This window comes from Solanum tuberosum, unplaced genomic scaffold, assembly GCF_000226075.1.
Source record: "Solanum tuberosum cultivar DM 1-3 516 R44 unplaced genomic scaffold, SolTub_3.0 scf00236, whole genome shotgun sequence".
NCBI classification, from domain to species: Eukaryota; Viridiplantae; Streptophyta; class Magnoliopsida; order Solanales; family Solanaceae; genus Solanum; species Solanum tuberosum.
The window spans coordinates 549,518-563,317 of NW_006239160.1; the positions used below are offsets into that span (position 1 = coordinate 549,518).

Below are 13,800 nucleotides of genomic sequence, written 5' to 3' on the forward strand. Positions count from 1 at the left end.
GATGAGAGTTGTGTCTTATTTCCTTTTATACATTGAACTCTCTTAGTAGCTCTTACACCTATTTAGACTAGTTTCGTCAGAGGGTGTTTCAGGTAATTGTAAAAGAATGACTCATATATTCGAGCTTCATATTATTTAAAAATATTAAAAAGTTTTCTTAGGTTTATTTAATTTCCACATTGTCTGATTTTAAAGTGGGGTGGTAAGGGTTCGCCTATATAGGTGTTAGAGTAGGTGTCCGCACGGCCAAGTGAGTTGAGTCGTGACAAGGTGTCACAATATCAACAATGACAGATCAAATACGTAAAGTATTATGTGAGTACAAAGAGATCATTCCAAATGCACTCAAAAAGATTTGTAGTTGTGGCAACACCGAAACATTTGGATGCAATAAGAAAAGTTCGAGATGAGCTTCAACTAGATTTAAATTTTAACAAAAAGAAAACACAATAGAATCATATTTCTCTAACTTGTCTTATATATATTTGTACTTTTAATTAATTATTTAATTTATAATATTAATGGGACCATATATTTATATATGGGTTTTCTAAAAATAAATTATCTTATTATCTTATCGAAATTGGTGGTTTTTTTACATTGGCCTAAGTTGAGACTAGAAAAAAATATTATCTTAGAGAAATTATTAATTTATCGTGTATTAATTTAGTGAGATTTTACTGTAATGTAGTTTATTTTTCCTTTATCTTAGTGTCTAAAGTGTGTTTTCGTGTATCAATACCAACATAATTTTGACTTTTACATCAACGAGAAAAGTTTGTTTACTATATTTAAGTACATTTTATATCTTAGCATGATGCGTTATCATGTTCCTCTTTAGCTACATTTTGTATCTTAAAACTTTAACATTATTTAAAAAAGAAAAGAAATTGGTATTTAATAATATAAAATAATGTAAAAATATTTAATATATAGAAATTTAAAATCGAGATAAAATATATATCTTTTTGTTGAAAGTTGAGATAAATTATTACTTATTCAATATTTTTACTTATTTGAAGAAACATAATTTTATTAATAACAGTGCGAGTACAATTTTGTTTCCTTTTGATTCTCCTCTCCTAAATATTCACCATAATTCGATGAACTTTAATAGCATATTTCTTAAATGAAATGATTTGGATCGCTAAGGACATCGAACAATGGCTTTGAGAAAGCCAATATATGATTCCTTGATCTCTTTATGTATATCTAAAAGTTTATAAAATTTTGAAACACTCTATCAAACTAACCCTAAGTGAGTGTTGGTTGTAGTGTATTTAAAATTAGAAGCCCTTAAATAAATTTTGCAAGTAGCCCCACATTGAAGAAGTCGTGTTACATTGATATTTCTCAGTTTCCCCCCTATAAATATATTAATTATCCTTCTCACATTTTTTGGAAGAACTCTAAACTATCATATGCATCACATGGTAGACTTGGACAAAGCCTTGGGGGAATGTATTCACGAGTTTCACACAGGCCCTACTTACAAACTACAAAAATTCAAACCAGATGTAAAGGAGTGTTATTAAAAAAAGAAAAAAAAATCTTAATTAGATATGTATTTTATTAAATTAATTCTATTATCAATATATTAGAAATTTAAAATTTGATTTCTATCAGTTTATATAGTTATTTAATATTGAAGATCGTATAATTTTTTTTTGTAATAAAACCTTTTTAATTTGATAAAATAAACAAATAAATAAAATAAAATATTTATTTTATATAAGATCAATATATAAGTGAAGTGCAGAGTAATAGATTATTACTAACTCAGTTTCATAAGTATTATCTCAATAAAAAAGATTGTATTAAAACAAGTGTTATTTTAGGAATTCAAAATAAAGTAGTATTATTTTTCAATCATATCTTTATGTTTCACTTTTTAGTATTTTCTTTGTCTCATTTCATTTCATGTAATTTTTTTTAGTTCGTTCTAAAAAGAATGTCATGACTTTAATATAATTAAAAAAAATTTAACTTTAAAATTTTTCATTTACCTTTGATGAAGTGATTTATAATCATACAAATATTTAGGAATTGGTTTAGATCACAAGTTTTAAATTTTTTCTTTTTTCTTTGTTTAACATCATGTCAAGTTAAATGATGCCACATAAAATAAGACAGAGGGAATAATATTTAATTTACAAGAAGATTCATCTAATAGCGGTGATTTAGTAAATTATATATTATGATTATTAATTTTTTTAATAAATACAACTTTTTTTTTTTGTTATAGTGATACTTATTTTGAAATGAGGATTTTTTTTGGTTATAGTAGCACTAATTTTGAAAGGGGGAGTCAAGTGGAGAGGGACATAGCTAGAAAAAAAAGATCATTCTTTACTGAGGTTGCAAGAATGTTGGCACACTTTTCGTCCATCCAAATTTCCTTGAAAGCTGCTCTTCACTTGTTTGTTCCAAAATGGCGAGACTTAACAGGTAATCCCTTTGTTTATTCATCAGTCAACATGAATCCAAGGTAAAGTTTGAACCTTTTTGCTCCCAACTCATTTCTTTATTTTATTAATTAGTTGTGTGTAGCTTGTATGACTATAGTGGTTGACTGGTTGCCTTATTGAACTCTCTAGAATAATATATTTTAATATTGATTACATTGTTTAAGCTTGTGTTTAGGGTGATTTTTATTCTTTCTCAATTGGGAATCAAATCATATTGGAACAAGTGCTAGGTTCAGAAAATATTGTACTTTTCTGTTTTGGTTTAATGGGTTGAGGTTTTCTAATTAGGACAACTGCTGTGCTGATAGTAATGGGGTATCTAATTTCAGATTCTTGCTCTGAGGCTCATATTGGAACTCCTTGTTTTGCCAAGTTCTTATCTTTTGAGGATTCTTGCATGAAATCTTGAATTTTTATCTTCAAGATTTGGGATTTAAGCTTCATTTTTATGTTGCATTTGTTGACAGGAGCTTTTTTTTTGGGGAGAAACTGTGAGGTGAGGTAATCCTCAGTCATTTGTTGATAGACGCGGAGTTAGGATTTTGAGTTTATGAGTTTAGATTCTACAAAAAGCAAATTACTGGTTCTTGATAAGTGGATTTTTTTTAAACACAAGTACAAAATCTGGGCCAAAGCTACGCGGTAGGCTAGCTCAAGCCGTGCTTGCTGGAAGGTAGCGATGGATGCCCAAGTGAAGAGGAGAGTGTTTCTCTTATTGGTTTCATGTATATGGGTGCCTATGGCGGTTCTTGGTGGGACTGAGAATGTCACTGTCTCTTCCTTGTCTAGGCCAAAAGTGGTGAAGTTTGGAGCTTTATTCACAGTAAATTCAGTGATCGGAAGTTCTGTAATGCCAGCCATTTTAGCTGCAGTTGATGATGTTAATGCTGATTCTACAGTACTTAGTGGGACCAAATTGGACGTCATAACACAGGATACAAATTGCAGTGGATTCATAGGCACTATTGATGGTAAAGGCTTTTTCTCCACCATAATTTTCTTGTCTGTATTAAAGCTACTTAATTCTCAGTAGTGCTGGTGTCTAGACACATGATATCGTATAGTCAATTTCTTTTACTTTCAGTATTATTAACAAATGCGGTGTTCCCCATTTTATGTATAAATTTGAGACTAAGATGTGCTCATTCAATCCAATTCCCTCGCTTGATCATATATAAGGGGGTGATGGTATTTCTTTTCTTCAGCTTCCTTAATTTTAATACATTGTGGGCGTGGTGGCACCGGGGAGAAGGGTGCAATGGAATGTTTCGAGACTCTTTTGAGAAGTGTAAACTATCACGAATGGATTTAGACCAGAAATGGGACCATGAAGCAATACACACTTCCTCTATTGGAAATGCAGAAGCTAAGTTTAGTTCATGCCTGCCTTCATGGCCTGTTTCAGGATTTTGTAATAGTTCAATGTTTGTCAAAACCATAACCGAAGCTGGTGTTCCTGTCACATTTAGGTTTTTTGCATTAACTTTATTTATCTATTGCTTTTATTCCTGTATCCCTCTTAATATTTAACACACATACTTCCTTTGCAGCTTTGCAGCTGATGGAGAAAGAAGTTGTTGTTGCGGTGGGTCCGCAATCCTCTGGAATAGCACATGTCATTTCTCATGTAGTGAATGAACTTCGTGTCCCGCTTTTGTCTTTTGCAACTGATCCTACTCTTTCCTCTCTTCAGTACCAATATTTTCTTAGAACTGTCACAAATGATTACTTCCAGATGTATGCTATTGCTGATCTGGTTGATTATTATGGATGGAAGGAGGTTATAGCCATATTTGTTGATGATGACAACGGTAGAAATGGGATATCGGTGTTGGGTGATGCCCTTGCAAAGAAGCGAGCCAAGATCTCTTATAAAGCAGCCTTTTCTCCTGGAGCTACTATGAGTGATATCGATGACTTGTTAGTCAGTGTGAACCTTATGGAGGCACGAGTTTATATTGTTCATGTAAATCCTGATACTGGACTGTCCTTTTTTTCGAAGGCAAAAAAATTGGGAATGATGAGCAGTGGTTATGTTTGGATCGCTACTGATTGGCTTCCATCTGTTTTGGATTCATCAGATTCTAATAAAGATACTATGGACGTACTACAAGGGGTTGTCGCGCTTCGCCATCACACTCCAGATTCTGATAAGAAAAAGACATTTGCATCTCGATGGAAAAACTTGAAGAGTATACAAACTTCAAGGTTTAATTCTTATGCACTCTATGCTTACGATACAGTTTGGTTGGTTGCCCGTGCACTTGACCTTTTCTTCAAGAATGGTGGAAATGTCACTTTCTCTGATGACCCCAGTTTGCGTGATACCAATGGAAGTGCTCTGAAGTTGTCATCCCTCCGAGTTTTTGACCAAGGACAGAAACTACTCCAGATACTTGTTGGCATGAACTTCACAGGTCTAACTGGTCAGATTCAGTTTGATCCTCAGAAGGATTTGATTCATCCAGCATATGATGTTCTTAATGTAGTTGGAACTGGATTACGCACTATAGGTTACTGGTCAAACTATTCTGGTCTCTCTGTTATAACTCCTGAGGTTTTATACACAAAGCCTGCTAACACTTCAACCAGTAACCAACATCTATATAATGCTATATGGCCTGGAGAAACTATAAAACGACCTCGAGGATGGGTGTTCCCCAATAATGGAAAGCCCCTGAGAATTGCCATTCCTTTCCGTGTCACTTTTGAAGAGTTTGTGAAGAAAGATAAAGGACCTGCCGGGGTGAAAGGATATTGTATTGATGTTTTTGAGGCTGCAATAGACTTGTTGGCTTACCCTGTCCCTCATGTCTACATTTTATACGGAGATGGAAAAAGAAACCCGTCGTTCAACAGCATAGTGAATGATGTTGCACAAAATGTGAGTACTTACAGCTACATTCAACAACCTAGTATTTATGACAAAAGTACTCTAACCAAGCCAGTGACCAGTCTAACTATATCTACTCAGCTTCAGTATCTATGCATCACGATTTTCCGTGATGGAAACACTAACTAATTAGGAAATAAGGTGATTCCTTTTTTATATATATGAAATGTGATAGAGACCCTTGATGCTGATTAGAAGTATCACAATTCTATATAGGGTAAGTGAAATATGCATGACCATAAGTGGATTTTATACTAATGTGGATTTGTCGAGGATTTACGGATGCATAACTCAAATGTTTGGTTCAGTGTGATATAAACTGATATCTTTGCGACTGTTGATAACGCGATATGACCAGTAAGTTGAAGAAATATGTAATTGAACTGAATAGGTTGGTCAGCAGCAATTGTCTATACATTCAGTTTATTGAGTAAAGTCGTTTGATAAAATTTCTTAAATATCGGTTGGGAGGAATGTCCAAGAAAATTTAGTTTCTTTTCTGTACACCGTAATGATGTAACATTCTATCTCTGCCTTCAACTAAGAACAGTTGTGTATGCATAAAATAATGAGAATATTTCTTAGAGCACTTATCAGGGTACATTTGTTTGTTAGAAATATGATGCAGCTGTTGGAGATATTGCAATTACAACAAATCGAACAAGGATTGTGGACTTCACACAGCCTTATATGGAATCTGGACTCGTCGTAGTTGCTCCTGTCAAAGAGACCAAATCCAGTCCTTGGGCTTTCTTTAAGCCATTTACAATTCAAATGTGGGGTGTAACTGGGGTATTCTTCCTCTTTGTTGGTTCTGTTATTTGGATTCTTGAGCATCGGATGAATCCTGAATTCCGCGGTCCACCGAGGAAACAACTCATTACAGTGTTCTGGTTAGTACTTCTTACTGCTACAACTTCTCGTGAAATGAGAATCAGTATGCTATTTAAGTGCAGGTTTTTCTTTAATGTTCTAGCATGAATCTAATTTTGACTCTTTCCTTTGCACAATTTGAATTCTGATGGCACCATTAATGTTGAGAAGATCCTTTTTTTAGTAAATCATTTTGCCTGTACACGTATATTATCCCTGGTACTAATATCCATTTTGTCTTTCAGGTTTAGTTTCTCAACCATGTTTTTCGCGCACAGTAAGAATATCCTCCTTGAACTTTTCTAGCAAGGTGCTATTATGATACTCAGTTCTTCCTTCGCACAGCTGACACTCTCCGTTGTGAATGAATACAGGAGAGAACACATTGAGCACCTTGGGACGCTGTGTGCTGATCTTCTGGCTCTTTGTGGTTTTAATCATCAATTCGAGCTATACAGCTAGCTTGACATCTATCCTTACAGTGCAGAAACTGTCTTCGGGAATTGCTGGAATTGACAGTTTAATCTCAAGCCCTGATCCTATAGGAGTCCAGGATGGGTCATTTGCATACAATTATCTCATTGATGAGCTACATGTTCCAAAGTCACGGCTCCGAATAATAAAAAGCGAAGCTGAATATGTCAGCGCCCTCCAGCAAGGTCCAAAAGGTGGTGGTGTTGCTGCCATTGTAGACGAGCTCCCTTATGTTGAGCTGTTTTTGTCTAATAGCAAATGCATATTCAGGACTGTAGGACAGGAGTTCACAAAGAGCGGATGGGGCTTTGTAAGTATTTCCTTTTGCTTTTGCTATGATGAGCTGACAGTTCGCCATAAAACTATATTTATGACTTACAAATGATCTAAATCGCCTTCATCCTCAACCCCAATGAAGAGGAATAAAGAGAACTCAGTCCAAAATTGGAATAGAAAAAATGGAAACTACAACATACTTCCTCTATTTCAATTTGTTCGTCTTACTTTTCTTTTTGGCCATTTCAAAAAGAATGTCTCCTTCCTTTTTGGCAACTCTTTAATTCTGATTTCCATATGACATGTTAAATACCACAAGATTAAAGAGTATTTTGGTACATATTACATATCTTTAGCTTAAGACCACAAGATTCAAAAGTTTTCTTTACTTTCTTAAACTCTGTGTCAAATCAAAACCAGACAAACAAATTGAAACGGAGGGAGTATTATGCTTATCTCCTTGTGATGATGCACAGGCAATCTGGTCTACTCAAAGATTGATCTTAACTGTCTTTGGTCAGGCATTTAAAAGGGACTCTCCTCTGGCTATTGATTTGTCAACTGCTATCCTTCAACTATCAGAAAATGGTGAATTACAAAGGATCCATGACAAATGGCTATCTAACAAAGAATGCTCTTCACAAAACAACCAAGTTGACGACACTCGCCTTTCTCTCAGTAGCTTCTGGGGCCTTTATGTGATCTGTGGTGGTGCTTGTGCCGTTGCTCTTGTAGTGTTTATCTGCAAGGTTTACTGTCAATTCCTCAGGTATGATCCCGAGACAGAGGAGCCGGAGATCAGTGAACCTGAATCTGCAAGGTCTAGTAGACGTTCCCTACGGTCACGTAGCTTCAAGGACTTGATGGGCTTTGTTGATAAAAGAGAAGCTGAGATAAAAGATATGCTCAAACGTAAGAACAGTGACAACAAGAAACAGATAAGTCATAGCTCAGATGTGCAACAGAACTCTCCTGTTTAAAATGTTGTTGGGTTGATGTTCTTTTGTTCAATGCATCAACCTATATATGTATATGACATTTATAATTCCTATTTTATGTAACTTATTTGTCATAAAAACTTAGGTAGATTAGAATGAAAAATGTCTTTGTAGGCTATTTAGTAGGAAAAAACTAAATTATACATGTGATCTGGTGGTCAATGAAGTGGCTGTGAATCTAAGGTTTTAGGTTCAAAACTTAGTGGAGACAAAAAAACAGAAGGTGATTCTTTCCATCTGTCCTAGCCTTGGTGGACAGAGTTACTTGGTACCTGTTACTGGTGGAAGGTGACAAATATCCCGTGGAAGTGACGAAAGTTGGTCCGGACACCATGGTGATAAAAAAAATAAAAAACTGGCTATATTATATTGTATAAATGATGAAATAGGGGGACAATTGTATTCAAAGTTTAATCATTTGTTTTCCTTCTTTGGGTATTATTGTTTTTTTAGTAAATAAATTTAATAAATTCCATGTCTTTTTCCTTTCTGTCCTATTATTTGTGGAAAGAGAATGATTTGTTCATCGTAGTTCACCAGAACTTAGGATTGATGTTCAACTTAAAATAAGTAGAAAGAGGTTTAAATAAAGCAGAATGAAATATAGATGAAGTGTGTCTTTAGTTATTCTTCTTGGTTTGTTACTATTTCCTCCGTTTACTTTTAATGGCCATGATTTTTTTTCTAGAGTCAAACTATAAGAACTTTGACTAATTTTTTATGATGTATTTTTCCATCATATTGATATGCAAAAAATTGCAATTTATAGTACTTTTCATTTAGTTTTTGAATATCTATTTTTTGTTTTGTTTAAAATATCGAATTAATGTAGTTTAATTTAACTTTGACAATAAATCAAATTAATTTTGGAAAAGCGCAATATGATAATTAAAATGGACGGAGAGAGTACTTAATAGAAGAAGTTTTAAGTTTTTGACCATAAATTGTCACTTTTTTTTTTGAATGATAGGGAATAGAAAGAGACTCGAGTCTAGTTATAAGTAAACGATGATTTACAAGAATAAGTACCCCTAATTACTGTCATGGGCTCATGGCTTAAGATGTATAAGAATAATTGTGAATTAGGTGTATAATTATATCAGTTATACATAAATTAGTTATATATAGGTTGAAATCATTACTAAATAGAAAATTAAATAGTAAGAATTAATATCAAAATTAACTAATTAATGATACATTCTATCGAATAATCTTTAAAAATTGTGACAAATAGCAAGTACTTATTCATTCTTATCTAATGATGTCAGAATCATCTTTGATTAGGAGCACTTGATCTCAAAAATGAAATCATTTGACACGAATCCAAAGTAATCAGACTCGAAAGTGATAACAACCATTGAGAAATCCACTCATTCCCAAGAATTTCTCATGGAGTCAACAACACTAACATTGAGAGATTTACTCATTCCCAAGAATTACCCACGGATTCAACACTTAACTCTCCAAATATAAAAGCAAACCTAAAACTCACTTTTCTTCCCACCGTCCCTTCCTTGACACGGTCCAAAAAACACCCCTTTACCTAATTCCAAGACAAAATCCTACCTTTTGAATCATCACCATCACCATCACCACCACCAATCGACATATAATGTCTTCTTCTGCGGCCACCATCCCCGCCTCCGCCAATGTTTATTCCAGTAGTTTAGCCAACAAGGATTCCATGGAGGATTTAGTTGCTTTAAAAATCAGCCTCTTGGGTGATTATCATATTGGAAAGACAAGTTTTTTGGTTAGTAGAAATAATTACTAGAAAATTTCTTTCCATGCATGCAATATTATCATCATATTATCCGCCTTGCAGAGACAAATTCAAAATTTAAATACAAACATATAACATGTCAAGTTGCAGAGGCAGATTCAAAATTTAAATGCAACAAATAACATAACAAGCTGGACCTAAAATAAGGAAACACAAATAAGGCAAAAACAATTATATTTTGTTATATATAAACCAATTAACCCTCTTGTATGATTTTTTGACTCCGCCATGCCAACCATGCACCTCTTAATTCATATGCATATTTTAGTCAGAACACTATTTTTTTCTTCTAATTTTCTAAATACATCAAAAATAACAATAACATATCCAGTGAAATCTCATGATTTTCTAGATACATGTGTATTTTTATATTTCAAGTTTAATTAATCATGAATTTTGTCATTTCTGTGTTTTTTTTTTGTAGACAAAGTATGTAGGAAAGGAGAAAGGGGAAGAAGGTTTTTCAACAACAGGGTTAAACCATATGGACAAAACTCTCTGTGTTAGTGGCGCTAGAATTTCCTATAACATTTGGGAAGTCGAAGGTATATTCTTTCCTCGATCCATTCATCCAGATTCGACTCATTTTTCTTCTTTTTTACGTGGATTGTCCGAAAAATCTCATCAATTTTTGGCATGCGAATAAAATTTAATAAAATCTACATATATATATATATATTTTTTTTTTTTTTTTTTTTGTCATTCTAAAGATACAATTATGTGAACATAACTTTTTCTAAAATTATGTTTATGATATTGCAGGTGACGTTTCTCATATTCCAGTAGCTTGTAAAGACTCTGTAGCAATGTTGTTTATGTTTGATCTCACAAGTCGTTGTACATTAAATAGGTATTTATAATTTATAATTTTTTTTTTTGCTAACATGAAAATAATGGATCATCGTTGTGATTATTGACGACAACGATATTTTTAGATCAAATTATTAACTGATGAGGATATTTTTGTTCAATTTCACATAGTTTAAGGATATTTTTGACATTTTTCGTATCTTGATCAATAACAGTGTAATTAGCTGGTATCAACAAGCAAGAAAATGGAATCAAGTAAGAAGATTAAAACTTTTCATTTTATTTTTTTGTTTTTCTAGATGAAATATTAAAGAATATGTTAATGTGACTTTATTATTTAATTTAATTTTGATTTACAGACGGCAATTCCAGTTCTAATAGGAACAAAGTTTGATGATTTTGCTCAATTACCATTACATGTGCAATGGACAATCGCTTTGCAGGTATATTTTCTCATTTTTTTGTGGCACCAATAAATGATAAACTGAGATGAAGCATAATATTTTCTCCGTTTTAATTTAATTATCTGATTTTAGACTTGACACAGAGTTTAAGAAAGTAAATAATATTTTAATTTTTTTTGTGGTTTTAAACTAAATGCACATAGAATTTATCATCAAATATTTGGTCTAATAATATATCATATGGAAAGTTAGAATAAAAGAGTTATAAAAAAATTATATATATTATTTGAAATAGAGTAAAAAAAAGTAAGACAAACAAATTGAAATGAAGAACATGATTCATTTGCTAACATGAATTGACAATTTTTAACATATAAAGAGATAAACCTATTATCTTTTTTCACATTTTATCCTTAATATTAATTACTTAATTATTCTCCAAAATTATTTTTCAAGACTTAAGACTATATATCATTTAATATGAATATCACGATAAAATCTTCATATTAATCATTGTTTTCCAAAGGATGCAAAGTCCAAAGTAGACAATTAAAAAAAATTAAAGAAGCAAATACTTTTACTTTTACTATAAAGATTTATTTGTACTATCTTAAACATGACTTAATTTTGTTTGAACAGGCAAGAGCATATGCTAAGGCACTAAATGCAACTTTATTCTTCTCAAGTTCAGCTTACAACATAAATGTTAACAAGATCTTCAAGTTCATCACAGCCAAAATCTTCAACTTACCATGGACATTGGAACGTAACCTCACCATTGGAGAACCCATTATAGACTACTAGACTACAAATGACTCACATAGACAATCGATCACTGGATCTTGTTACTTTTACTACAACAAGCTAGTGAAATTTCGGTTTTTCTTGATTATGACTCATTATGTAAAATACACAAATTTGTGGAATGGAAAACATTTTTTTCTTGTTTTCTTTTTGACTTTGTAATTTGTAGAGTCGGTTCATTGATTATTCGTGATTTTACCTAGTTCCTTTTTTATCCTCTCAAACGCCTTAATATACTTGTTATACAGTTTGTAATATTGAAATAGCTATTTAAGGTACCACCATTAAGATAGTTTAGTAAAAGGTGTTACAAGGGGACATATTTGTTTTACAAAAGGATTGTCACCTTTTTAAACAAGTGCAATTTCAATTGCTTATGTTCGTTATTAATGGAGACGTCAATTGGTACATATTTTTCACTTTTAATTCGATTGATAATAAGCTTGTTGTATTCTAAAGGAGTGCAATTTCACTTTTTTCCCCTTCTTTTCGTCTATTTCATATTTGAACAAAAATTAACTTTCTTGAATATTTATCGTGTGCCTGAAATCAGGGAGAATTTAATTTTTGCAAATTAGTTGTCCAAGAAAGACTTTGAAATTATTATAGAATTTGATAGTGTTATTATTTCTAAAAATTCTATATTTGTTGTTAAAAGAATACTATATATTGTTAAGGTTTTTTTCAAGATGAGTATTAATAGTATTAAGGGTTTGTGTATTTTCGAGTCAAATCTTATGTCATGACATACTAGATTATGACATTTAATTTAAATTTTGATTCTATGAAATTTATGTCAAGAATTGGATACTTAGAATGCAATTAAGAACAATTAAATAAGTGTGAAATTTGCATTCAAGCAAAAATGACAAATAAATCATTTTTACTGTTAAAGGAAATTCACAATTGCTTGAACTTATATATATACTAGTTTTTTGATACGTGCGTTACACGTGATTACCAGTTCAGAAAATATATGTTATAGTAAATAGTATTGCTTATTTAAGCGAAGATTTGAATAATAAATTTAGCATTAATGAAAATATTTTTCTCATAAAAGTTAACTATATTAAATAAATAAGTAACAATTAAACTAATACAAACTTCAACTGGGTTATTACAAGTCATATGAATTTTTCTTCGTCTAAAATACTGAAATATTAAGAAATAGTAAATAAGTAAAACAAAAGGGCAATTTTTATATAGTAATACCTATTTTGAAGCAAAATTTCTGACAATCTAAATCACATAAGTATCATTGATAAATAAAGCCATTCTTTTGTCTTGAGCATCAAAAAATAAATCATGACAATTCTCTAAATTTTGAAAAAATATATTCATAAGCATATATCTACTTCACAAGAGAAGTCGTTAACAAAAACAAATGAATTTAGACTATGATGTGAGGCAAAAATACATATTTTTAATCATTATTTGTCTCACATTTAGGGGTCGTTTGGTAGGGAGTATTAGGAGAACTATTCCTTGTATTATGTGTGGTATTATGTAGTACTATGTTTGGTAGGAATTTTGGGGCTATGTATAACTAATTCATGGATTAGTTATACACCCTCCATGGTATTATAGGGTGTATATAGGGGTGTACATGGCCGGGTTGGTTCGGATTTTTCAAATATCAAACCAAACCATTTGTGTCGGATTTTTAAATTTCTAAACCAAACCAAACCAATAAAACTTGGGGTTTTCAACCTCGGATTTTTTTGGGTTTTTCGGGTTGTTTCGGGTTTTTCCGGTAAAGTATTCATACAAACATATAATTGACTTGTACTTCAAATATTTCTTTAGTCCTACCAAAATACAACTATGTAAGATGTTTCTTAAAAATATAACACAATATGATATGATTAATGACACTAAAGTATCCAACAAAAATAATAATAATGAAATCGCGTAAAACAAATATTGCAAATTAACAAGTTATAATGAAAATGATCATAATTTAAAAGTACTAAATCATGCTAAAATAAGTTTAATAAGTATTAGTTACATAACTAAA

At 31.9% G+C, this 13,800-nt stretch overlaps 2 protein-coding genes across 4 annotated transcripts; both read left to right on the plus strand.

The window, feature by feature from the left end:
• Nucleotides 1-2,285: 2,285 nt before the first annotated feature.
• On the plus strand, nt 2,286-8,135 carry LOC102587316 (glutamate receptor 3.4-like). Of its 3 annotated transcripts, none has more exons than XM_006356855.2 (7): nt 2,286-2,488; nt 2,936-3,439; nt 4,019-5,352; nt 5,977-6,254; nt 6,480-6,511; nt 6,609-7,018; nt 7,461-8,135. In XM_006356855.2, the coding sequence occupies exons 2-7, from the start codon at nt 3,148-3,150 to the stop codon at nt 7,962-7,964; spliced, it is 2,850 nt and encodes a 949-aa protein (XP_006356917.2). In that variant the 5' UTR covers nt 2,286-2,488; nt 2,936-3,147; the 3' UTR covers nt 7,965-8,135. The 3 variants fall into 3 exon arrangements, with proteins under 3 accessions (XP_006356917.2, XP_006356916.2, XP_015168676.1); XM_006356854.2 differs by having other exon boundaries at nt 2,286-2,448; XM_015313190.1 differs by having other exon boundaries at nt 2,286-2,448; nt 7,506-8,135.
• A 1,241-nt stretch (nt 8,136-9,376) lies between these two features.
• LOC102588064 (septum-promoting GTP-binding protein 1-like) lies at nt 9,377-11,905 on the plus strand. The gene is made up of 6 exons (XM_006356857.2): nt 9,377-9,735; nt 10,190-10,310; nt 10,528-10,615; nt 10,791-10,830; nt 10,935-11,018; nt 11,619-11,905. Exons 1-6 carry the CDS (start codon nt 9,595-9,597, stop codon nt 11,781-11,783), a joined length of 639 nt encoding a protein of 212 aa, XP_006356919.1. The 5' UTR covers nt 9,377-9,594; the 3' UTR covers nt 11,784-11,905.
• Nucleotides 11,906-13,800: the final 1,895 nt, after the last annotated feature.